We start from the raw sequence: 25768 nt of genomic DNA on the forward strand, positions 1-25768 counted from the left end.
ATCAAAATAACCTCTTTAATTTTAGATTATCATGCAGATTAATTTCTTTCTTCAGTTTCTCAGGCACTATCGTTTTTTAAAAAAAGGGGGGTTCAAAAGAAAAGTAATACCCATTTTTTTCCCCGATTAAATTGCTCAACCATTAAAAAGGTGAATAAATTGTAAAGTCTTACAGTACTCTCTCCCCTCCGTCCTCCCCCATCCCCATTTTTTTTCTTGAAAGGGAACAAGCAGTACTTTCGCTAAGGGATCTTCAAGCCGAAACTCAGCTAGGCGCCCCAGGGCTTCCTCGGGATAGCAAAGCTGGATTTTTGAGCAGCACCACCTGCCGGTCCGACACACGTTTTACTTCCTCCACCCCAAATCTCGTTCTGCTAGAACTGCATTCTTTCAGAGCCTCTGGGCCCTAATACAAAGCAAGCACACTCTAAAGAAGCCAGAAGAATCCAAGCAGCGAAGTCGCCAGTCCCCACAGGCAAGAAAGTACCGGCAGGCAGCGGCGCGAGACGGGCAGAACAAGGAAGTGCCGGAGCGAGCTCGCTGCTGCGGGTGCGGGTGCGCGGCGCGGCGCGGCGCGGCGCGGTGCGGCTTCCGCCCCGCGCGGCCCCTCCTCCGCGACGCGCCGGGTGGTCACGTGACGGCCGCGCGCGTTCCCGGCCGTTGCGGGCTCCGAGGCCAGAGAGAAAAGACTGCGAGGTGGCCGCAGCTGTGGCCGGAGAGGTGGGAGTCGGAGCGAGGCCCTCTCGGGGGAGCAGGGTGAACGCCGGCCACTCTAGGATCCTCACTCGGGGAGAGGAGGCATAGCTCGTGGTGTCACCTCCAGCCGCAACGTACTCCGGGTCGGCCTTACGCTCGGGGCCTGAGAGGGGCGGCGGCGGGGTCAGGGGCCGGTACGTAGATGGACGCCCTTGGGCTGGCGCGGCCCCGGCTGTCCGCGCAGAGGCGGGATGGGACAGCTCAGCCCTTTCCGCCACCCCCGCCTTGGCTGCTGGGGCAGGCAAGACGACCGTGACAGCCCCTGCGCTGCCCGAGGGCGCCGCAGCCCCTGCCCTGGGTGACGGCCGGAGCTGGTCTCGGTCCGGGTGCGAGGGGCGGAGCAGCGGCCATTACTGCGCAGCCTCTTCCGCCTGAGTCCGCTTCGCTGCCTCGGGTGGCAGGCGGGTCTCTCTCCTCCCCTCTGGGCCGTGGTTTCAGGCGTTTCCTCGGGGACCTTCTGGCCTCGAGGTGTAGGGGCGGCGATGGTTTTTCGGCGGTAGCCTGCTCCCTGTTTCCCGTGTGGGGTCAGACAGTTTGGGCCTTGGGTCAGATCGAAGCCAGGGCGTAGAGTCTGCATTTTTGCCTTTTCCCGGAGTGTCTCTGGCTGCTGCTTTCTCTTCTCTCTCTCTTCCTCCTTTTTTTCCTCCTGTTCAGTGTCTCGGTCTTGCCTAATACGAAGAGAGCAATCCCTGCACCTTGTCCTAGTGAAGCCCAGCGCTGCATATTCTTAGTTGTTTTTGACGGCTGTTGAAGCATCGGAACAATTAAGAGATCTCAGAATATCCCTTGAGCCTCCAAACCCTCTGCATCTTAGAAGCTGAGGCTGTTGCTTTGTTCTGATTGTTGGGTGGGGAGTTCTCTTCCTACCCTCCATCCCGTCTGAAGGAGTGTGGGTCTTCCATTGTTGTCGCTATTTATTTTGCGAAGGCTTCTAAAGAATGTAAAATTGTTTTAAGAGTGTGGAGACGGAACCGTCCTCTCCACAGGTAAAACCTACAGGACTGTAAGTTTACACACACATCCTGGCAACTGGAATCTTTTCTCGTTAATCATTTTGGTATACGTTTTAATTTCTTTTCTCTAAGTGCCATTTTAGTGAGCACTTATTTCTCAAGTTTTGAACATTTTGTTTAAGTAATATTTTTGTAATATCGAAACAGTGTAGAACTGAGGAGAGAAGAAAGCCCAAAGATGATAGGGAACGCTTTGTTCTTTGTATGATTGACATTTCAGGTAGTGGGCACATCACCCCCACCCCGTGTGTGTACTTTTCAAATGGGATGTGAACGTATAATACTGGCATTCAATCCAGTATATAATTATAGAATTTGGAAGACTTAGGACATTTTAGTCAGTGAATCTATATTTAGACTTTTAAAAGACATGGCACGTAAGGACACATGGAGAAAATGTCCCACACAAATAACAGGATTTGTGATTTTGGCTTTGCTGTTTTATGACTAGCAAATATTGTTTGTATAGAGTGTCTGGGTGCCCTAAAAACACATGAAAATAGGTCAAGTAAATCTCGTTTTAAAGGGAAAACCGGAAGAGTGAACACCACTCTAAAAATAGATTTTGAATGTGTTTGTTTTGGTGCCTTGTATATCTTAAAGTGGAGGATGTTGTTCAGCCCAGTCTTTCATTTAGAATTTATGTCTCAAATGGGCCAGTGTATCATGTGGGCAGAATGGAAATACATTAAATATTTTTTTCTTCGCTGGTTGTTCAGAACTTGGTAGAATTATAATTATCAGGAAAACTTTCTCCAAATAGCTGGTCTTTTAGACAAGAGAAGAAAAATGAAATAACTTTTTTTAAAAGGAGATGTCAACTTACAAAGTGTTTTGTTTCAGTCTTCACCAACTTAAATTGTCAGAGGAAAGGAACAGACTTTTTTTTTTTTTTGAAGGATCCAAAACGATATTTTGAGTCAGAAGAAAAGGATATTAAATCTTTTGTTTTCACAATATCGATGTATTTAAAGAATATTATTTTATATGTTAACCGTATACTACCAGGAAACATCTAACAGCACTGACAGTTGGGAATTCGAATGCGTATTTTTCTCCCGTGTTAGTAATAGAAGGTACTGAGCCTTTTCCATTCTCTTGGTTGCGTTGTGCCTGAGGAATCTGAATTTGTGAAACAACATCTTTGTGGATATAGAAACCAATTTAACACTTGGCTACAACCACCTGTGCTTACTTACCGACTATCTTTAGTTTTCATGGCGTATGACCTTTTGGGTTAATTTAAATCCAAAATGTTGTTAACTGACTGCTAATTAAAGCATTTAGTACTTAGAATTACAGAATTATGGAGTAGGATGAGATAACAAAAGACTGGGGGTTATTACTTGACCAAGGTCACACAGATAATTTGCCAAAGAGCTTTCTTATTTATGAAATGGTTGCTGGCTAAGAAACATCTGTGTGTGATATGATTAAAAGACAATATTCGTTCACTTTTACATCTCATGTTTTGAAATAAAATGCAAAGCTCACTTTTTTGTTGTTTTGAGAAAAATTAAAGGGTTTAATGCACTAGCATAAAGATTGTGAAGGCAGTAAGTAGACTGCCACATAGTAACGTCTTAAAGGGAAATGATTCTTTAAAGTATCAGACCCCATTTAGTTCAAATGAGTTTTGTCTGAAGTTTCCAAGTATGACCTATGCTTTTTCTCAGCTAATTTTTAGCACGAGATGATGAGGGCTAAAAATGGAGCATTAGGGCATTTAGTTACATCTCTCAATTTGTGACTGGTTTATAAAAAAATACTAAGATGTGTCTGCTAACTCACACCTGATTTATCTACTCCTTTTATGTATATATAATTTTTTTTGAGTTGTGTACCAAAAGTTGGAACATTTCAAGCATTTTTTCTTTCTGTCACTGAGTGATTTCATGTAGAACATTTACTGTTTTGTGTATTTTGAATAAATGGCACAAATCTTATTAAACATTAGCTGTTAATTGGAAAAATACAGTAAGTCTTCAAATATTTATAATTGATATTTGTCTTTGTTTTTATATGTATTTATATTGATGTTATATGCTCATCTTTTTCTTTGATTAAAGATAATCGCTTGCTTGAATCTATTACCTGAAAAAAACTCTTGACTTTGATCTTGTGACTGGACTTGAAAAGTGGGAGTATGAGTATTTTGAGCTGTTACAAATTATAAATGGTACAATATTACTTCATTTTTAGTTGTATTTATTTTTCACTTATTTGAATGGGTCAAGATTTAAATTCATTGATAATCCCTAAACCCCTTTGTATATTTTTAAGTTTTACCTGTCACTTTTTTTTTCTACAGAATTGTTAGGGGCAAAGTATCTAATTTGGTTTTAGACTTTTTCTTTTTTTTTATGTTACCTTCTTAATACATCATCATATTAAGTTTGGTGTAAAATTTACAGGTCATTCGTTCCAGTAGGAATTATGTATATTTGAGTTATGTTTGGCAAATTAATTCTGGCCTGTAGTTAAAATTATACTGTTCTGTTTTACATCCCCCTATTGGTTAAAATAAAAGCATCCCTTCTCCTCCAACTTTAAAAAAATCTTTGGTTTCAAATAATGTGGGAATTTTCTGAGGGCTTCTTCACATGACTGTTGTAAGTATTACATGTATGCCTTATTTTGTGCCCAGTTGAAATTATAGTTGACCATTGAACGAAGGTTTGAACTGTGTAGTTCCACTTATACAATACTTTTTTTTTCTGCCCCTGCCACCCCTGAGAGAGCAAAACCAATGCTTCTTTCTCCTTCTCCTGAAAAGGATGAAGACCTTTATGATGATCCATTTCTACTTAGTGAATGTAAACATATTTTTCTTCCTTATGTTTTTTTGTTGTTTTTTTTTTGAGACGGAGTTTTGCTCTATCATTAGGCTGGAGTGCAGTGGTGCGATCTTGGCTCACTGCAACCTCCACCTCCCAGATTCAAGAGATTCTTCTGCCTCAGCCTCCCAATTAGCTGGGACTATAGGTGCGCGCCACCACACCAAGCTAATTTTTGTATTTTTAGTAGAGACGGGGTTTCACCATGCTGGCCAGGATGGTATTGATCTCTTGACCTCATGATCTGCCTGCCTCAGCTTCCCAAAGTGCTGAGATTACAGGCGTGAGCCACTGCACCTGGCCTCCTTATGATTTTTTAAATAACGTTTTCTTTTTTTTAGTTTATTGCAAGAAAACAATATATAATACAACATACAAAATATATATTAATCCACTGTTTATGTTATCAGTAAAGCTTCCAGCCAATAGTAGGCTATTAGTAGTTAAGTTTTTGGAAACTCAAAAGTTTACATGGAATTTTGACTGTGCAGGAGGTAGACACTCTTAACTCCTCACATTGTTCAAGGGTCAACTGTATAAATTCTCAGAGTTAATAGGTGATGGGTCAGTTTGGCAGAATTGGGGCTACCTAAACCCATTAACTTTGATTATAACAGAATATGCAGTTTTCTTTTTTATCTGTCTTCAGCAAAAGTCTAGGTAAATTAACATTGAATTCACTGTCTGTATTAAATGATTCCTGTAGTGACTTGTCAGTTTTGTATTTAACAAGATTAATATGCAAGACATTCTAGACCAGCATTGCCCAGTAAAGTAGCCACTAGCCATATGGAGTTGAGCACTTGACATGTATCCAGTCTGAATTAAGTTGTGCTGTAAGTGTAAAATACACACTGGATTTCAAAGAGTATGCATACACTTACCCAAGAACATAAAATATTACATTAACAATTTATATAGAAACGTATTGAAGCGGTAATGTAGAAACATTGGATTAAATAAAATCTATTATTGAAATTAATTTTACCTGTTTCTTTCTATTACTATTTTTGTAGAAAATGGGGGTCTCACCATCTTGCCCAGGCTGGTCTATAACTCCTAGGCTCAAGCCATCCTCCTGTGTCACTACCCACAAAGTGCTGGGATTACAGATGTGAGGCACCATGCCCTGCCTCTTTTTATTATTAATGTGGCTAATAGAAAATTTGAAATTGCATATGTGGCTTGCATAATATTTCTATTAGATAATACGTGACATTTTCTGTGAGAGACCATACATTGTAGAAAGACTTTTTTAAAGGTATATTTGAGTTGGAATCGCATCTTCCAGTATTGATGGCTTTGACTTTGGGTAAATCATTTAACTTCCTGAGCTTAGAGGCTTCCTCATTTGTGAAATAGGTATAGTCATATTTCACAGGGTGGTTTTGAGGATTCAGTGACATGGATTTGGTAGTGTTTCACTAACTAATATGCGAATCACTTGGAGATCTGGTTCTGTAGGTCTAGGGTGGCACTTAGGATTTTCATTTGTGAAGAGCTCCCAGGTAGTGCTGATAGTACTAGTTGGGAATCCCAGTTTGTTTGTATAGCTAGGATCTAGAGCATTATATTAGTTTTAATTCATTTTCCTTCCCCAGCGTTTATCCAGTTAGTCTGCACTTTGAAAAAGTTATTCATGAGGATATAGAAATTGAAAAAGTCACCAAAGCATGCAAGATTTACTAAAATTACATGAACTGTGGACTCTTAGGGCTACTGTAGGATTCCTGTGTACATCTGTTAAGTTGTCTGCTTTTATCTGGAGTCACTTTTGTTGGTTGCGTAGTATTGCTGAATCTCAGCCAAGAAGAACCTGGTTATGTTGTTCTACACAAATGTATTTTTGAAAGATAATGCATAATTAGAGGTGAAATAAAAGAATGCTCAAAGACAGTAAGAGGGCAGTACAATTGACCCTTGAGCAACATGGGGTTAAGGGTGCCAGCCCCTTGCACAATCAAAAATCTGAGTATAAGTTTTGACTTCCCCAAAATTTAACTACTAAGAGCTTACTGTAAAGTCCGTTAACACGTTATGTTTGTTATATGCATTATATACTATATTCTTACAATAAGCTAGATAAAGGAAAATAAATTCCTAAGGAAGAAAAAATACATTTACAATACTGCATTTACCGATACTGTGTTTATGTTACCTGTTTACAAGGTGTCTGTCTGAAATGATGGGTAACTGCAGCTGCAGACCCATCCACGGTGCGTACCAAGTAATTTAACTTCTTGTAATGGCATGACTTTTCTTGGCTTCTTGGGAGCACTTCTAGCATTACTAGTGGCACTTCACAGGGGTCCCATGGTGTTATTCAAGGTTTATGGTATTATACTAAACATGATGAAAAATACACAAGAACAAGAGATTACGTTTTACTCCAATATATGCAGAGATGATTAGTGTCCACAGCATTTTAAGTGGAAATTCATAATAGCAACAGGAAATTATTACAGTATGTACTACAATTAATTTTATACAGCTATGATTCATACTGCATCTTTACATTTATTTAAATTTCCTGTACCACCTCAAGTGGCACCATATGTGTCTGTGTTTGCTAAGTTTTGATACACTTTAAGTATCAAATACACTATAATTTCTCTATATTTTATAATACTAAATGATAAAATAGACTGTATATGTTTTATGCATTCATAATATACCTAATTTTTTCTTTTCCTTTTTTTGATGTTTCAAGACTACATGATTCATCTGCAAGTTTTTTCAAATTGTCACCAATCTCCAAAAAAATTTCCAACATATTTATTGAAAAAACTGTATGTATATAAGTCAACTTGTTCATTTCCAACCTGTGTTGTTGAAAGGTCAGCTGTATGAGGTTATCGTCAAAGATCTTTGAAGAAAGAAATGAAATCATCAATATTTTGAAAATTAGAGAAAGCCATTTCTAAGGGAATCCTAGAAATGACTTCAGGCCAGAATTAGAAAAAAAAAAATTGAAGAAATAGGCTAAATAAATATGTCTTTGGCTGTGTTCTTTTGAAAATGGCATTAATGTAAAGAAAGATACTGGAATGTGAGTTATGGTCACTGATACATTCTTTTGTTTACTGCTAAACATAACTGGACTAGAGGAGTGTAATGAGGGCAAGGATGTTCTTTCTGTTGAAGGAGAAAGTTTATATTGATGGAAAGTCATTATTCATAGATACTTTGCTGTTATTTCAGTACTGTTAAGTAAATAGTTCTCTGCTCCTGGGTTTGTGTGTGTGTGTGTTTTCTTTATAAGGGGCTTTTTCAAATAATTTTGCTATTGATAAGTTACTTGAATTTAATCATTAGTCTTCAAATAAGGAAAGCAGAATGAGATAATGCATCTCCTTGAATTAATCAGAATTTTTTTTTAGTAACTGTTCTAGTGGATATGTAGCAAAGCTTTTACTTTAATATTTGTGGCTATAGCTTTATATCAGCGATGTGAAATAGTTTTATAGAAAAGATCACAGCTTATTTGGGTGTTCAAATATGAGTTCTTTAAAGGATTTTTTTGTACTTATTTTGAAGCTGCTTTGTTTCAGTTAACTTAGATTCCTTTAAGAATCAACTTTTTTTTCGGAGATAAAATATTTATGGATAAGACCTAAGTAAAGTAAGTGAATAGAGAGGAATAAATTAGATTGGTTAGAGATAATGTGTAAATGCATTCAGGAGATAAGGAAAATTAGAAACAAGGACATTTTTTGTGTATTTCATAGGAATAAAATGGTACCTTCTACACATCTCAATTATTAAAGTACAAATAGTGATTAAACAAAATTTTTAGAAGAAATGTTTTAATTGAATCTTCACACTAGAGGTTTTAACATTCAGTCAGTTAGGTTCTGAGAAGGATGGATTGGTACATCTTAAAAGACTTGTAAGATCACGAAGGATAGGCAGTGCTAGTGACCAGCAGCAACACTCAGCAGGACTTTGTGGACCAAAAAACTTCAAGTTAGAATTGTGGGTAAAGGCTAGGCATGGTAACCCTCACCTGTAATCCCAACACTTTGGGAGGCTGTGGTAGGAGCATCACATGATGCTAGGAGTTTGAGTTTTAAGTTACCTGCAGTCATACCACTGGACTCCCGTCTGGTTAACAGACCCTGTCTCTTAAAACAAAAGAATTGTGGGTAAAGTAAGAGCAAATTGACTTTTGAGTGATGGTCCGAAAACCTTTGGGATGGGTAAAGGGTAGAATGTCTGTATAATTTTTCTGAACTGGAACACTTTTGTTGGGAGACCAAGGGCAAACTGGACAGATGCTGAGCTGACCTATGTGGTCATCTTAGTGAAGAATCATAAGCTTTATTGGGGAAAGAGCTTTGTGAAGCTGTTTTGGCTGTTAAGAAACACATCTTGGTTTATGCTTAGATTTTTATCTCCATTTTGGAGAATTCATTGCCAATGAACAATAGCTGGGTAAATGATTTGCTTGCCAAAAGATAAAGATAGGTTGAATTTTATATTTGTAAATGTAGGAACTCCTTTAAAGTTATATAAAGAAAGGATTAGAACTTAGATATTTTTATGTAGCTTACAGATTTCCAGCCGGGTGCCTTGTTCACAATTAGAACTCAAGTGTTGTGTTATTTGAATAAATCTAATCCTTTGATATTCTGTTGCTCACAATAGTTACTTTTAGGAGTTGATTTTTCATTCATCCAAAAAATATCAGTTCAACAAAAATTGATTGACAGTTTACTAGCTATTTAAAGATATAAAAAGGTTCCTATCTTCAGGGGATTCTTGATTTCACAGAAGAGTCAGAGTTCACAAATGAATGAAATTAGTGCATGTGATAAATTCAGTAATAGAAAAACATACAAAATATAGAGAACAGTTAACTCTCTGGAGGTAGTCAGAGAAAATGGTAGAGAGAACCATTTCTGTGTAGTATATTAAAGAACAAATAGGCATTCATAAGCTGTAAAAGGGAATAGATTGTACCAGGCAGGAGGAAATACAGAGCTACAAAGGGAAGTTTGCAGGACTATGAGTAATTTTATACAACTAGATTATTAATCTATGGGTGGTGGTTGAAGAAAAAAGACTAGAGACCAGTTATTTACAGTTTAGATCTTTAAAACCTTTTAATGTTGTCCTAAGGAGCTTTGTCTTTATTGTGTAGGCTGAGGAGCCAATATTGTGCTTCACATATGGAAGAAACCTGGTCCGTTTTGCCTTTTAAATGTATCAATCAGTCCTAGCTACTTGGGAGGCTAAGATGGGAGGATCACTTGAGCCAAGCAGTTTGAGGTTGTAGTGAGCTATGATCATGCCACAGCATTCTAGCCTGGGAAACAGACTAGAGTGAGTGTGTGTGTGTGTGTGTGTGTGTGTGTGTGTGTGTGAGAGAGGAGAGAGAGAAAGAGAATCTCACTTAAAGGCTTAGTAAATGAATTTGAGGGTGATACTGACCTCAAGAAACAAGATAATCAGACTGAACAATAGTCCAGGTGAGAGTTATGTAGGTTTAAACTAGGGCACTAGCAATGGGTAGAGAGTACGGGATAGATTCCAAAGGGATTAGTAATAAAAGTTGACAGAATTTATGGTGTGGTTGGTTGGGGTGGGGAAGCAGGAGGCTGTGTGGTGAGAGAAAGGACTTTCTCTTTTTCTCCATGAACACAAAGTAGTTAAGGCATGAAACCTGGGATGTCATATTGTAAGAATTATGCAGAAATGGGGGTTTGTAAAATGTGTGTATATGAGATAAAGATATGAGGGGGCCAAGGGTTCTGTTAAGAAAGAAGTAAAAAAGATTGGGTTCCAGAATGGGCAGGAAAGGAAATGAGATCAGGAAGTGGATAAAGGAAAGGAGAGGGTCAAGAGATTGTAGGTCCCCATGAAATTGAAGAGCAGGTGTGGGAATGAGTAGGCTGGAAGAACCAGAGCTTGTGATCTGAGAGTCGGATTAAGATTTCAGAGAGGCAGCAGTTTAGGTGACAACTAGTTTCAAATGTGATTATAATATTTGGTTGCCGGAGAGGAGATTAATTTCTTCGAATTTAGGATTTAAGGAACTGAAAATTGAGGACAGTGTTTCTCAGATTGTATTTGAAGGACTAAGGCATGAGTACAACCTGGGGTGAGATTCCTAGGTTTAAACCTATATCTACTGGCCTAGAATTTCTAAGGCAAGGGGCTGAGAATATGTATTTCTAACAAGCAATTTCAGTGATTCTGATGAATAGAAATTGGGACAAGTTTAAGAACCTGTGCAATAGGTGTTGGATGGTTCATTTTCAAGGCTATTTAAATAGGCTTATAGTGATGCCAGGAGTTAGGATGAAGAGGATGATCAGAAGTGAAAAGATGACGTTAATCCCTTACAGGTGGTGAGAGAGCAGTTTTAGGGGATTATGGGGTATGTTAAAGTCACTGTGATAGAGACTTGAAAGAAAAAGTAATGATGTTGGAGCAGTAAATTGTCTCCTCCTGTCCTATATATAGGGAGTGTATGAAAATGTGCAGTCTCTGTTTGGAGTAGGCTACAGCAAGGAAATGAACATAGCCTTCTTTGATGCCACTGAAGTTGTAGGCTCCTTGAAGGTGGTGAAAGGGTTGAGAGGAAAGAAAATAGTGGAGTCCATTTCATCTAAAGTCAGAGTAAAACAAAAAGGTTACTTAGAAACCTTGTTTAGTCAGTATATTAGGCAGTGTTCTCTAGAGGGACAGACTAATAGAATATATATATGAGTTTATTAAGTATTAACTTACACTATCACAAAGTCCCACAACAGGCTGTCTGCAAGGAGCAAGGAGAGCCAGTCCGAGTCCCAAAACTGAAGAACTTGGAGTCCGATGTTCGAGGGCAGGAAGCATCCAGTACAGGAGAAAGATGTAGGCTGGGAGGCTAGGCCCATCTCTCTTTTTCACATTTTTCTGCCCGCTTTTTATTTGCTAGCAGCTGATTAGATTGTGCCCACCACATTAAGGGTGAGTCTGCCTTTCCCAGCCCACTGACTCAAATGTTAATCTCTTGGCAACACCCTCACAGAGACACCCAGGATCAATACTTTGTATCCTTCAATCCAATCAAGTTGACACTCAGTATTAATCATCACAGTCAGTTACTTTTGAAAGTTCTCTGATTTTAAAACAAATTGTTTGTTCTGTTAAACATTTGGTAGGATAAGTCAGCTTGTATTTAGAGGCGACATAATGGCATTAAGAATATGTTTCTTTAAACACTAGAATCTTAAGATACCGCAGGGAGGTAGATGCCCATAGTATGAGAGCCACATGGAACTAAAAGATTCAAGTCTCTTCTATCTTGTGTTTACTGTGAGATCTATCATTTCTTTAGTTATCATGTGTTCTTGATTATTCTGTGTAATATGTGCGTCCTGTAGTGGACATGGTGAAGTGGAGATGGAAATACTAAATGAGAAGAAGGAAGATGAATGACTGAGATGGTACAGGTTTTTAAGAGTACAATTCCATGTAGTTAATTTCATTTACAGTGTTATGCAACCATCACCATTATAGATTTTCCACAACTTTTTTTTTAGCATTACAAACAGAAACTCTGTACCCATTAGGCAATAACTCCCCACTTTCCTTCCCTCAGTCTCTGGTAACCTCTGATATCTTCTGCTTCTATGAATTTGCCTATTCTTGATATTTCATGTAAGTGGAATCATACGATACTTTTCTGTATCTGGCTTATTAGTATGTTTTCAAGGTTCATCTATATTGTAGCACATACTTCTTTTTATTACTGAATAATGTACTGTTGTATTTATAGACCACATTTGGTTTATCCATTCATCTGTTGGTAGATACTTGAATTGTGTCCACCTTTTGCCTAATATTTCCGCAGTGAATATTGGCATACAAGTATCTGAGAACCTCTTCAATTCTATTGCTATATCCCTGGGAATGGCATTGCTGGGTTATATTGGTAATTACGTTTAGCTTTTTGAGGAAGGAACAAATTATTATTCACAGCAGCTACACCCTTTTACCTTCCTACCAGCAGTTTTCAAAGGTCCTATTTTTCTACATCCCCACCAACACTTATTATTTTCCCTTTTAAAAAGTTGTAGCATCCTTATAGATGTATCATTGTGGTTTTGATTTACATTTCCCTAATTACTAATGATGTTAAGGATCTTTTTGTGTGTTTATTGGCCATTTGTATATCTTCTTTAAGTTCTTTGCTTAATTTTTTGCTCACTTTTTAATTGGTTTGTCTTTGTTGAGCTGTAGTTCTTTACATATTCTGGATATTAAACCTTTATCAGATACATGATTTGCCAAGATATTCTCCCATTCTGCAGTTTGTCTTTTTATTTTCTTAACAGTGTCTTTTGATGCACAAAAATTTTAAACTTATATAAAGCCCAATTTATTTCCTATGTTTCTCATGCTTTTGATGTCATATCTAGGAATCCATTGCAAATCTAAGGCCATGAAGATTTGCTCCTGTGTTTTAAGAGTTTTAGGGTTTTTTTCTCATATTTAGGTTATTGATTCATTCTGAGTTAACTTTTATATATAGTGTAAGGTAGAGGTCTAGCTTAATTATTTTACATGTGGAAATCCAATTGTCCCAGCAACATTAGTTAGAGGCTCCTCTTTTCCCCCATTGAGTAGACTTGACACCCTTTTGGAAAATCAGTTGGCTATTGATGTATGAGTTTATTTCTGGACTCTCAATTCTATATCATTGGTGTATTTATCTATCCTATGCCAGCACCAAACTGTCTTGTTACCTTAGCTTTGTAGTAAGTTTTGACATTGGATTTTTCAAGATTGTTTGGGTTACTTAGGGTCCTTTGCAATTCCATATGAATTTGAGGATTGCTTTTCCATTTCTGCAAAAAAGGTCGTTGGAATTGTGATAGGAATTACATTGAATCTGTAGATCACTTTGGGTATTATTGTCATTTTAATTTAAGTCTTCCAATCCATACATCACTTGTCTATTTACTTAGCTCTTCTTTAATTTCTTTCAGTGATGCTTTATAGTTTTCTGTGTACAAGTCTTTCACTTCCTGGGTTAAGTTGATTCCTGGCTATTTTATTCCCTTAGTTACTATTATGAATGAACTGTTTTCTTGATTTCTTTTTTGGATTGTTGTCTGCTGGTGTATCAAAACACACTGATTTTTTTGTGTGTCAAACTTGTAACCTGCAGCTTTGCTGAATTTGTTTATTAGCTTTCTTGGGGATTCTATGAGGTCTTCTATCTAGAGAGAATAGATACAGTTTTGCTTCCTCCTTACCCATCTGTATGCCTTTATCTCTTTTCCCTAATTTGCTCTGCTAGAACTTACAGTCATGTTGAATAGCAGTGGTAAAAGCATGCATCTTGTCTTTAATTTTTCCCACTTTTAAGATAAAGTTTGCCACTGAATTTTGTGAAAGGATTATAAATAATTAACTGATTCTCTTGATCTTAATTACTCTTTTTTCTTTTGCAGCACAAAGAATGAACCAGCAGTGGAAGAGAAAATACTGTAAGCTGGCTGACTGCTGGTGAAGAAAATGCTTTATTTTTATGGCAGGCATCTGTGGGATCTGTAATAGAAATGTAAGTGTAGCATCATGGTTTTTTCAGTGCTGCAATAAATTAAATGGATTGGTTTAAAGCATAGTAAATTGAGTATCTGTCATATTTAGTTTTAATTATTTTAAATGAGCATTTTCTTTTGACTTATAGGTGCTTTATTAACAATTTATTCACATTAAATTATCGTTAATGTAGATTTCCAAGTCTCTTCAGAGAGAAAAATCTCTATAAGAAAAACTGAAGACACAGGAGTTTGCTCAAAGAATGCTAAAATACTGCAGAGATCTCCAGGTCCTCTGGGTTCTACCTTCTTTTTACATAATAATTTTCTTAAATAACTAAGCTAGGCAAGTAGTACTAGCTTCTATAAATAAGACAGACTACTAGGTTATAAAAACTCTAGTTACTAAAAACTTGTTTCACTAAATTAAAGGAATTTCTACATAATTGATTTTTTTAATGTAATACATCATTGCTTTTTATTCAGATCACATCACTCTGATCCCCAGTTTTACTAGTTGTGCTTTCATCATTTATCTTTGCATGATATGCTTTAAAGTGTTGCACACTACCTTGGATTTGTCCATATTTAACTTCACTGTATTGATGAAACATTTTTCACTATGAATATATTTCTGTTTTCTAAATTAATATAAGCCCTATGCAACTGGATGTCATTCATGAAAAATGCAGTGAATATTTTATTGACTTTTAATTACAGTGTTTTTCTTATTAGACCAAGAGTGACCTTGGTAGATGCTATTTCACATTTTCCCAGTTTGACATAAAACTCTTACTTTCTACTCTTCCAGTATGATACTGGTTACATGTAATGATACATATTAACAATAATTAATTTATTATTAAAAGTATGACCATATTATTTTTATTCAGTATTGAAAATTTGATAATTGAAAAATGATACTAATAAGCATTTGTCTTTAAAAATATATATTTTATTTAATCCTGTCCATTTATCTATCTGTATACATTTTTTAAAATCTTAATAGGTCAGATAGTCTAGGTGCTGGTCATCAAGGAACTTACTATGATCCAGTAAATGAGACATGCATGTAATTAACAAACAGTGGAATAGATGCCATATTAAGGTAACAATAAGATGCTATTGAAACTGAACAGAGGAAGAGATTAATTTCATCTGAAGGGTTCAGAGTGAACAGAGTAAGCTTCACCTTGCCTTTAAAGAATGAGTAGAATTTTAACAGTCAGAGAAAATCAGGAAATATTCTTCAAGCCAAGGGAATGAGGAGGGAAACAGCTGCCTAATCATCAACACATTTTAGAGGAGTCAGGGAACAGTAATATGTGGGAAGGCAGGGTAGGAGAAAGAGACTTCAAAATAAGTGCAGGGAATGAACACTTATTTAGTACTTACTGTATTACCAGATTTTACATTTATTTAACATACAATCAGTCTTAATTGATTTTGATACTTAGGGACAGAGTATATTGATCAGTCTTGGAGGAGTTAGGGGACAGTAGTAACTAGATGCTGAGGGGTTAGCTTGGTAAACAAGTAGCAATACCCCATATTGAGCCAGGAGGAATAATGGTAAGACAGAGTAAAGGTAAAGATATTTTCAGGATTTATTTTTGAGTTACCTAATTTCTCAGTGATACAGGTGTTAGTATATTGATAAACTAGGAGGGAGAAGTTTTATGATAGTCTCTGGGGAATAGGGAAAGAAAGATGTCTTGGCCAAGTAAAAGTTTACTGGGATTGATGGTGTTTAGGAAATCAAAATAGCTATTAAGTGTGTGGGGTTCACAACTTTTGCACCACACAAAAGTGAATTGTATGGTGAAATTTTTGTCACTTAGAGTAACTTGCTTATTCTTTTTTGCGAATGTCTCCCTTGTTGGCTTTTGTGGTGGTGGTCTATCTTTATTCCCTGTCCTTCTCTGACCATTCCTTACACCCCTTCCTGGCTATTTTACCTCACAGATATTGGAGTAATTCAAGATTCTGTGGTTGGCCCTTTTGACTGCTCTCTCTACAGGTTTAATTTGGCCATTTACTCATTTTCATGGCTCCAAGGACCATGTATGTGTTGGTGAGTCACCAGACATTTTTCAGCTCAGATTTATTCTTGGAGTATCAAACTAGTAAATTCAGCTGTCATCTACCTATCTCCACCTGGAGACCTTAATAAAATCATTATGTCTGAGACAGAACTCTCCTCAGATTCTGAATTTTGGTGAATGTGTCACCATCCATCAGTAACCAAATGCTTTCATTTCTTTTTCCTTAGCATTCTTATAGTCTGTTGTTGGAAACTTACATCAGCACCCTCCCTCTAATTATCTTATACTTGCATTACTACCTGGATATTCTAGTTTCCCTTTCGCCATACCTCCTCCTGCATTACCAAACTTTCCTCCAACCTGCTGTTCAAATGGTCTGGAAGCTACTAAACTGGCTGTTATTTCCTGACGTAAAACCTTTCAGTGAACTCCTCTTGTCTCATTAGTGGTTCATATGTGGACCAGCTTCATAGAAATCCTTGAGCCCCTTGAAATTATGTGTAGGATTGTTCCCTTTTTGTGTGTCTGTAATTGGATTCTGAATTCAGACTTTAAAAATCTGATTTTTAATATTTGGAGTTTTTATTGCTGGCTAACAATTTCTTGAATACTACATATACTAAAGATCTTTTTTGCTTATAATAATTTTGCCTTTCATTTGACTAGTTATCCAAGAAGTTTCAAGGAAATCTGAGTTCTTGGAGATTTCCACTAACTCTACCCATACCCTTCTATATTTTGTCTTCTTGAGAAGAAGACTTAGTATTAATAGACTCTTATTAGTCTGGCAGAAATATTTCACATGGTTTATCTATTGGAAGAAGGGGATTTATACTTAAAAGTTGGAATATCACATGAAGAATTCAGTAAAAACGTCTTTGAAAATAAGTGATGTATTATACTTATTAATAGAATTGGACTAACGTCACTCCAAATTTCTGTGTATTAAATTCTTAGTTTAGTAAACTGGAAATAAATTCCTTTTTTCAAAATGATTCAAAATTAGAATTTTCTGAGACATTTATGAGATAGGGAATACCTCTTTTGATTAGCATTAATACTTGCTCTACACAAAGAGAGGGGAAAAGCTTTCTTATTTACATATTGGTATGGTCATCTGCATACGTTTGGTCTCCCACCTATTTTAAGATCATTGAAACTGCAAAACAGAGACTGTGTAGGGTAGATTAAAATGGTTTTTTAAAAAGCCTTGAAGTATGTCTTATAGGTAGACTAGCAGTTTGTGATTACTTTGTGTTTATCTTATTACACATTTTATCTGTATCTTACTTATTGCATGTGCCTCATTCAGAATTAAATAAGAAATATTACTAAGTTTTTCTGCCCATTTGTTAGTTGGTGATAGACTAACAGTATACTTGATGGGCTAAACAGAATCAGAATTTATAAATTGCTATGGCAAATTGATAGTTAAGAGTGCTTCAGATGAAATAATGACCATTTAGCTGTCTGGTGTCCATTGTTTTCACATTAACTTTGTCCAACTTTACTTCATTCTGATGATGGAACCAAAATACGTGCACAAACAGAATTGTTTTGCCTTTCCAATTATGTCGTTGTTATAATTCATGCCTTCTCCTGGGATGATTGTAATTGCTTTCTTAGTTTTGAAAATTACGTGTTTCGGTTTATTCATAAATGCAAGAGTAAGAATCATGCAAAATATTGATCATATTAAGTAGGGTGGAGGATAATGTTTTTAGGTTGAAAACTTTTTTTTCTGTAGATAAACAAGCTGTATATGATGGAAAACTGACTACTTGGGTCAATTTTACTTAAAGCAAATACAATAGGTTTGGAATTATGTATTTAAAAGCATGGCATTGGTCCACGTGACATGTTGGATATCTTGTTTACATTTTACCAGACTCTATTTTTATTTTTTAAATTTACGAGCCTGTCCTTTGTTCATAAGGTACTTAGATGGTTTATGCTATTGTTTTTCCAAAGTAATGATGGTCATCAGCCCATTTTTCTATTTAGTCTCATGAATAGAATCATGAGTAGAATCTTTCTTAAATTATTACTTGTAAATGGATCACTTTCTTGTTTTCTTTTTCTTAATTTGAGCTTTAAATAAATATGGAACTTGGAACAAAAAGATTTTCAGGAATTTTATGGAAACTAACTTTTTTGACCTAAATTGAAAGGGATGAAAGTTTCTGAAAACCTAACAAAATGTGTGCACAGCCAATTCTTTTAGGGGAGGAAATAGGCAGGGAATGTTAATTGGCTATTTTAAAAACATATGCCTTCTTTTGTAACTTGTTGTTTCAGGTTACAAGATCTTTGAAGGCAAGTGTTTATCTCAAAATATTTGAAAGCTTTTATAGTGCTTAACATATTAAGACGTCCTATTATGGTTTACTTAGAACAAGCTTATCCAACTTGTGGGCCACATGCGGCCCAGGATGGCTTTGAATGCAGCCTAACACAAATTCGTAAGCTTTCTTAAAACATTATGCGATTTTTTTTTTTTTTTTTTTTTAGCTTATCAGCTATCATTAGTGTTAACGCACTTTATGTGTGGCCCAAGACAATTCTTTTTCTTCCAGCGTGGCCCAGGGAAACCAAAAGATTAGACACCCCTGACTTAGAACTTTCCATAGGTTAGGAAAAAGTTGTACTTTCTTGATGTCTATCACCTAGAATTTCTGGTAAAGGAATTGATTGGAAATGTTATTAAAAGTTGAAAATAATTTGGAAATTAAACATTTTAGTGATCAGTTCTTCCATTGAGACTGTGTTGCTTCCTTTACTAGATATGTGCCATCTTTTTAAAAACTTAATGTGTTGCCTCCTTTACTAGAAAATTGCCATCTTTTTGAGTCTTGTCTATTGAGGAACCAAGAACACAGAAGAGACAGTAAAAAGAAAAAAAAAAAAGGATTGTTTTAAGATTGAATGTGCTGTGATGATAGCCTAGGATTATTGTTTCTCAATTTTTGATGAGTGTAAGCATTCTTGTTGACTATATCTTTTATAACTACTGACCCATTTAGAATGGCAGAATTAGCTGGCACAGAGATTGTCATTCATTTTAAGCTTCCAATCTCTGACATCTTCATCTTCATTTCTCAGTCTTTTTTACTTATCAGTGGTTTACTCCCTCTTTTATTTTCTCCCCTTTTAAATGTTTTTTGTTTGTTGGTTTGTTTTTACCATGGGGAAAGAAATTAGATGTTTCCTTGGCAGGGCACAATAACACAATAAGGCTTTCATGACTTAGCTTTTGATTACCTTTACACCTTCATCTCCTGCTCTTCCATTGCTTGTATGACTATTTGACTCAGTGTCTTGCATATGCTTTTGCCTGGAATCTGCTCCATTGCCCAGCCCCTCTGAATGAACACTAAACTTTCTAACCTATGTCCATCCTCTCATCTCTCTCACTGTTATTTTAGTAAGTATGTTAACACATTTTGATTATGCAGGAATCAGGCCATATTGTAATTATCTGCATGTATGGTTCCTTATTTAACAGAGTAGTTGTGTGTCTTATTTATCTTTAGACCCATCAGTACTTAGTATTGTATCTGGAACATGGCAGGTGTTTAGTAAATGTTTATCTGAATCAATAAGGCAGAAATTATAAATTTTATGTCAGTGTTTAAGCTGGATACATCCAATTTGACAAGTCTTTTTTCTTCCCCCTCTTCAAGGGATCTTCAATATTCATGTTATTTTCTCCCTTGGTCTTATATGATTGTTACCTTTATGAAGCTTTAGTGATTACAAAGCACTTTTTTTGTCCATTTTTACCTGAGCTTTGTAAACTCTGATTTGCAGGTAAGGAAATTTAGACTAACGGTTTAACTGAGTGCCTAAGAGCACATAATTAATAAAGGACTCTAAAACTCAGATTTTTAGATTTCTTGTCTAGCATTCATTTCACTGTATAATAGCTGCCATGATTCAAGGTATCCTTTTCCCTTCACTGGATGCAGCTTTTCATTACATAGTTCTTCAGTGTGTTTCTCCAGGGTTGATCTGTAAGTGCACTGATGGAATTTTTATACATTCCCAAGGTATGTACAAGTAAATGCTTACAAAAGTTTTCATCAGTTGGAGAGTTTTTCCTCTACTTTCATCTTCATATCCCCGTTGTCTGGTATGTGGCTTGCATATAATGCACATCATAGGTGGCTAGTGTTTTCATAATTGTTAAATTAAGATATCGCAAGAATTAAAACATGACTTTAATATTATGTGTATTTTTTCTTAGGATGGCTGGCTGTGGTGAAATTGATCATTCAATAAACATGCTTCCTACAAACAGGAAAGCAAACGAGTCCTGTTCTAATACTGCACCTTCTTTAACCGTTCCTGAATGTGCCATTTGTCTGCAAACATGTGTTCATCCAGTCAGTCTGCCCTGTAAGCACGTTTTCTGCTATCTATGTGTAAAAGGAGCTTCATGGCTTGGAAAGCGATGTGCTCTTTGTCGACAAGAAATTCCCGAGGATTTCCTTGACAAGCCAACCTTGTTGTCACCAGAAGAACTCAAGGCAGCAAGTAGAGGAAATGGTGAATATGCATGGTATTATGAAGGAAGAAATGGGTGGTGGCAGTACGATGAGCGCACTAGTAGAGAGCTGGAAGATGCTTTTTCCAAAGGTAAAAAGAACACTGAAATGTTAATTGCTGGCTTTCTGTATGTTGCTGATCTTGAAAACATGGTTCAATATAGGAGAAATGAACATGGACGTCGCAGGAAGATTAAGCGAGATATAATAGATATACCAAAGAAGGGAGTAGCTGGACTTAGGCTAGACTGTGATGCTAATACCGTAAACCTAGCAAGAGAGAGCTCTGCTGATGGAGCGGACAGTGTATCAGCACAGAGTGGAGCTTCTGTTCAGCCCCTAGTGTCTTCTGTAAGGCCCCTAACATCAGTAGATGGTCAGTTAACAAGCCCTGCAACACCATCCCCTGATGCAAGCACTTCTCTGGAAGACTCTTTTGCTCATTTACAACTCAGTGGAGACAACACAGCTGAAAGGAGTCATAGGGGAGAAGGAGAAGAAGATCATGAATCACCATCTTCAGGCAGGGTACCAGCACCAGACACCTCCATTGAAGAAACTGAATCAGATGCCAGTAGTGATAATGAGGATGTATCTGCAGTTGTTGCACAGCACTCCTTGACCCAACAGAGACTTTTGGTTTCTAATGCAAACCAGACAGTACCCGATCAATCAGATCGATCGGGAATTGATCGATCAGTAGCAGGGGGTGGAACTGTGAGTGTCAGTGTCAGATCTAGAAGGCCTGATGGACAGTGCACAGTAACTGAAGTTTAAATAAAAATGTCTTCAGCTCCATGCTCAAGGTTGAAAGGGTTACCTGTAAATTTCTGCCCACATAACATTATACTCATCCCTAGTAGTGCATTTTGGGAGTTGGGGTGGGAAGGGGTATGGGAAAGATAGACTCATAATTAAAATGTCTAACATGTCTCTGTTGAGAAATTTATTTAATGTAAGGAACTTGGGTGTTAATAGTTGAGAGCTGTTTAGTAATAACCCAGTTTTCTTGAGGTCTGTTTATAGTTTTTAAAAACTTCTGTAGTTCTTTTGGCCAGTGTGTTTGTATTATCTGTGCATTAATGGTCCTCATCTGACTCCTGCATTGTGTCTTATTTTTCTGCATGGATTGGCATTAAGACCATTACTAAAATTTGGCACCTGTGAGATGTTTGATATTATGAGCAGGAAACATAATTTAATGTATGAATAGATGTGAATTTGGGATTTCAAAATAGATGAATAACAATTTTATAGTAAAGTTATTGAAATGGAAAAGAAAACAGCCAGTAACTTATGTTTCAGAATGTTTGTAACACACTTCATGGTGTTCCCATAGGCTTTGCTGTCTAGTCTTATAGTTTGGGGTTTTTTGGTCTGCATTTTTTTTGATTACAAAATTTATAATTTAATAAATACTAGAGTTTATCAAAAACAATTTGTCTCTTGTTTGAGTGTGGAAAGGGTGTGGAAACATTTTGACATTTGTGACCAAAGGTCACTTAAAAAGTGGTGGTTTTAATTGGTTGTTTTCAGCTTAATCACTTGCTCAGAAAAGTTTGATTTTTTTCTTAGAGATTATTTAAACAGAATCTATAGGCAGTGTGTATATAATAAATATGTATGGAAATAAAACTAAAGCCTGTGAGACTTAAATTCCTCAAATAGCATATACCATTAATATTTTATATTTTCCTTACCGTATTCATTAGTAGTCTAACAAACACTGGATTAAATGGCAGACTTAACAGTGTTAGCAGACGTGAATTCACTTTACACAAAATGTTGTAGACCACAAAATCCACTTTTATTTGGTAGTTTTTACATCTATGGCCAAATAGTATTGGGTTGACACAGTAATCTAGAGTTTACCTCTGAAAAAAAGTAATGTGAGTCTGTCTAACCATATTTTCCTAACTCAACAGTAGGATCATGATGATAAGGCAAATGCAAGTTATTTTTACCATGATTCTCAAATGTGAATTGAATGTTACAGTAGTAAATACTTTTGACCTCTTGTGATGAGTCAGAACTACAACTTAATTCTTTGACTTTCACATTTTTTAAAAAGTGTACTGCTGGGATAATCAAAAATTTTATGTTGTGCATTTTTATTACATTTACTTTTGAAAGATAGTTAATAAAAGGTTAGTTGTTTTTCAGGAAAAGAAATCTGATGTAAAAATGCGAATTTATGTTGCAGGATGCTTCATGAGTCCCTTCGAGTGGTTTAAAACTACATCAACAGTAGTTGTTTATTACTAGTTGGAAATTCCAGGGCACACGAATGTCCAACTGTAGAATCAGTTGACTTTCCATGTCATGGCTACCATGGTTTAGTAGATAATTTACAATAGAAAACTAATTATTGAAAAGATCAAATAAAGTTCCAAATTTGTAGTGGGTAGTGAGGTACATCTTTTTTTAAATGAAGGGCCGTTTCCCATGAATTTTACTCCGGCTGTTTGGAGCAGAAGAAAATGATTGATCATACCCCTTTCTTGTTTTCTTTTTCCCTGATACCTACCTCCCCACTTTTGTTCTTTAACAGCAACACTCATTCAGTTATTTTGGTAAATTATTTGCAGGTAAGACAGAACAAAAATTTTATGAAAAGTAACACCAGGAATAGGTTTTGTATAGAAGCTCTCCTTTTAAACACTGCTCTTTGGTTATAAGCTAAGAATTATTATTGGAATTGACAGCAATAATTTTTAAGCCAAAAGTGTGTATTTTAGCTAAATGTTCCAGATTACGCAGTAAATACCCAAGTGAGTAATTGGCAAGAAATAAGGTAAATGAGTTCAGATATTCAAATGATTAAAAATAAGTCTGCATATTAATAGTAGCCTTCAAAGTAATTCTGATGTTCATATTTAATATCATTTAACATTTATACATATTAATCACTGGAGCTTTACTTGGAGTGCATCCACATGAAAAACCAATTATTTATTAAATTTTCCTTTCTTAGCAATAGCCTCTAAATTTGCAGGCCCACCCCAAACTGTTCCTAAAAGATCTCTTTCGTTCTGTAATGCTTCCTCCAAATATAGCTCTCTGCCTGAACAAACAGATTTTTTCAAAGCTCTAATTACTTCCGGTGGCCCTTGGATGAATTGCTTTAGCCATTCTTGTGCCTCTTCTAGAGATTTAGTTTCATCTGAAGACTGCAAGACCTCTTCAACCATTCCTATGTTTAGAGCATTTTTTGAATCCAGTTTAAGGGCCCCACTCAACACTTTCAGAGCTTGTCTACTTCCAATTATTTCAACTAGCCGGGTGGTGCCACCCCAGCTTGGTATTATGCCCATCTCTTTGTGGACGAATCTGATCTTACTCTCTGGAGTCATTAACCTGTAAAAGAAAAAAGAAAAGCTTAATTGTAACTCTCTGTATGCTCTAATCATAAAGTACTACCCATTCATGATCTGATGTAAACTCTCCATAGATGTTTATAGGTAGATGTATTAAAAACAACGTTTGAAAAATATGGCTGTTTCATCTAGAATTTAATTTACTAATAATAGTATTTAAAACTTCCCTTTGAAAACAGTATCATTTTTTGTTGTGCTTGTTTACCCTTTGCAAACAAGAACCTTCTGTTTCTAAAAGCCCCAAGTTGATCTTTCTTAAGTGAGTGGTGACCTAATGAGAGGATGTGGATCAAGTGAAAGTATGGGAGTAGGAAATGTTAGGTGCATACTAAGAAAAACAAACCAAAAAGCATAGTAAGTTAAGGTTCTCAAAAGTCCTTAGGGGGGAAAATGCTTTTTAAATACAGCATCTATTCAGCAAGTATTTACTAAGAACTACCAGTGCCAGGTGGTGGTTTAGGTGCTGAGACTGCAGGAATGACCAAAATAAAATCCTTGTGCTCAGGAGCTGGTTTTCAGTTTGGAGAGAAAGGCACTAAACCATATAGTCAGTGGCAATGAGTGCTTTATAGCAAAAAGAGAAAAAGAAAATGAGGCAGGAGACTAATGAATTGACGATATGTGTGCTGGGGGTGTGCTATTTTGGATGAAGAAGGACTCTGAATATTTGAGCAGCTACCTGAGGAAATGAGCAATGCAAAAATCTGGGAAAAGATGTTCCAGGAAGAAGGAATTGCAAGTGCAAAAGTCTTGAAGTAGAACTGCTTAGTATCTCTGGGGACGAGTACAGTGTAACTGGAACATGGGGGATAAAATGAGAAGCATACTTAACGGGCTTTAGTAAGGAGTTCAGATTTTATTTATTTTTTAAGTGTAAAGTTATTTAGAGGAGGTCAACCAAAGCATTAGCATCTGACATTTTACAAGGGCTGCTCTAGTTGCCATGTGCATGAAGAGCTTATTTAGCATTTCAAAGCTCTTTATACCAGTTTTTTAAGGAACTGGCAATACAGCTATTGCAGAGTTAGGACTTAAACCCAGGCAGGTTGGCTTCAGTTATCTTCATGGTACACATAATAGCTAGGCAAGGTGGAAGCGGGGATACCAGTAAGAAAGTTATTGATAGTGGCTTGGATTAGACTGATAGCAGTGAGTTTCGCTAACGGGTTCATTTTCCCCAATCATGGGATTTTTATGAATAGGATGATTAATAAGAAAGTATAACAACAAAGGGGAGTTAACAAAGAAATTGGTGGGCATAGCAAACAGCCTCACATTTGCCAGTGCAACAGACTGAGTAAAGCTACACGATTTAGGAAATGCTGCCCATGCGTTTTATTTTGACTGCATGCTTCAAGAAGCTTTGACTTTCAAATTACACATTAGAAAAAAGAAGACCTTAAGTTGGTTTGGCTTTCCAACGTGTTAAATACTCAAATGCAGGTGATTTGGTTCTATTAGCACTAAGAACAAAAAACTCAGTCTTTGAACCGAGAGAATTCTGACAAATGCCCACTTACTAACTCACTGGGAAACTTTGTCTTCACAGTTGTGAATTTCTGCAAAGGAAAATATGCCTCCATTATGAACAATTGCTTCTAGAGGCAAATAGCTATGAAAAATAATAGTTTTCAAGAAATAATTTTAAAATTGAGAG

General features: G+C 36.5%; 2 protein-coding genes across 7 annotated transcripts in view; one reads left to right on the forward strand and one right to left on the reverse strand.

Annotated features, from left to right (window-relative positions):
- Window positions 1-631: 631 nt before the first annotated feature.
- On the forward strand, window positions 632-22902 carry RNF146 (ring finger protein 146). Of its 4 annotated transcripts, none has more exons than XM_003255676.4 (3): window positions 632-890; window positions 14053-14162; window positions 20434-22902. In XM_003255676.4, coding segments are annotated over exons 2-3 (1080 nt in total). In that variant the 5' UTR covers window positions 632-890; window positions 14053-14160; the 3' UTR covers window positions 21512-22902. The 4 variants fall into 4 exon arrangements, with proteins under 4 accessions (XP_003255724.1, XP_003255723.1, XP_030665508.1 ...); XM_003255675.4 differs by having other exon boundaries at window positions 638-720; window positions 20434-22369; XM_030809648.1 differs by lacking the exons at window positions 632-890; window positions 14053-14162 and adding an exon at window positions 14198-14432.
- The window catches only part of ECHDC1 (ethylmalonyl-CoA decarboxylase 1), a 54734-nt gene continuing 51485 nt past the window's right edge, over window positions 22520-25768 (reverse strand). For all 3 annotated transcript variants that reach the window (XM_003255684.3, XM_030809649.1, XM_030809650.1), the window contains one exon: window positions 22520-24091. In XM_003255684.3, coding sequence (XP_003255732.1) covers window positions 23683-24091 — 409 coding nt within the window. In that variant the 3' untranslated portion in view covers window positions 22520-23682. The remainder of the gene's footprint in view (window positions 24092-25768) is intronic.

The sequence above is a fragment of the Nomascus leucogenys genome, chromosome 3 (genome assembly GCF_006542625.1).
Source record: "Nomascus leucogenys isolate Asia chromosome 3, Asia_NLE_v1, whole genome shotgun sequence".
NCBI lineage: Eukaryota > Metazoa > Chordata > Mammalia > Primates > Hylobatidae > Nomascus > Nomascus leucogenys.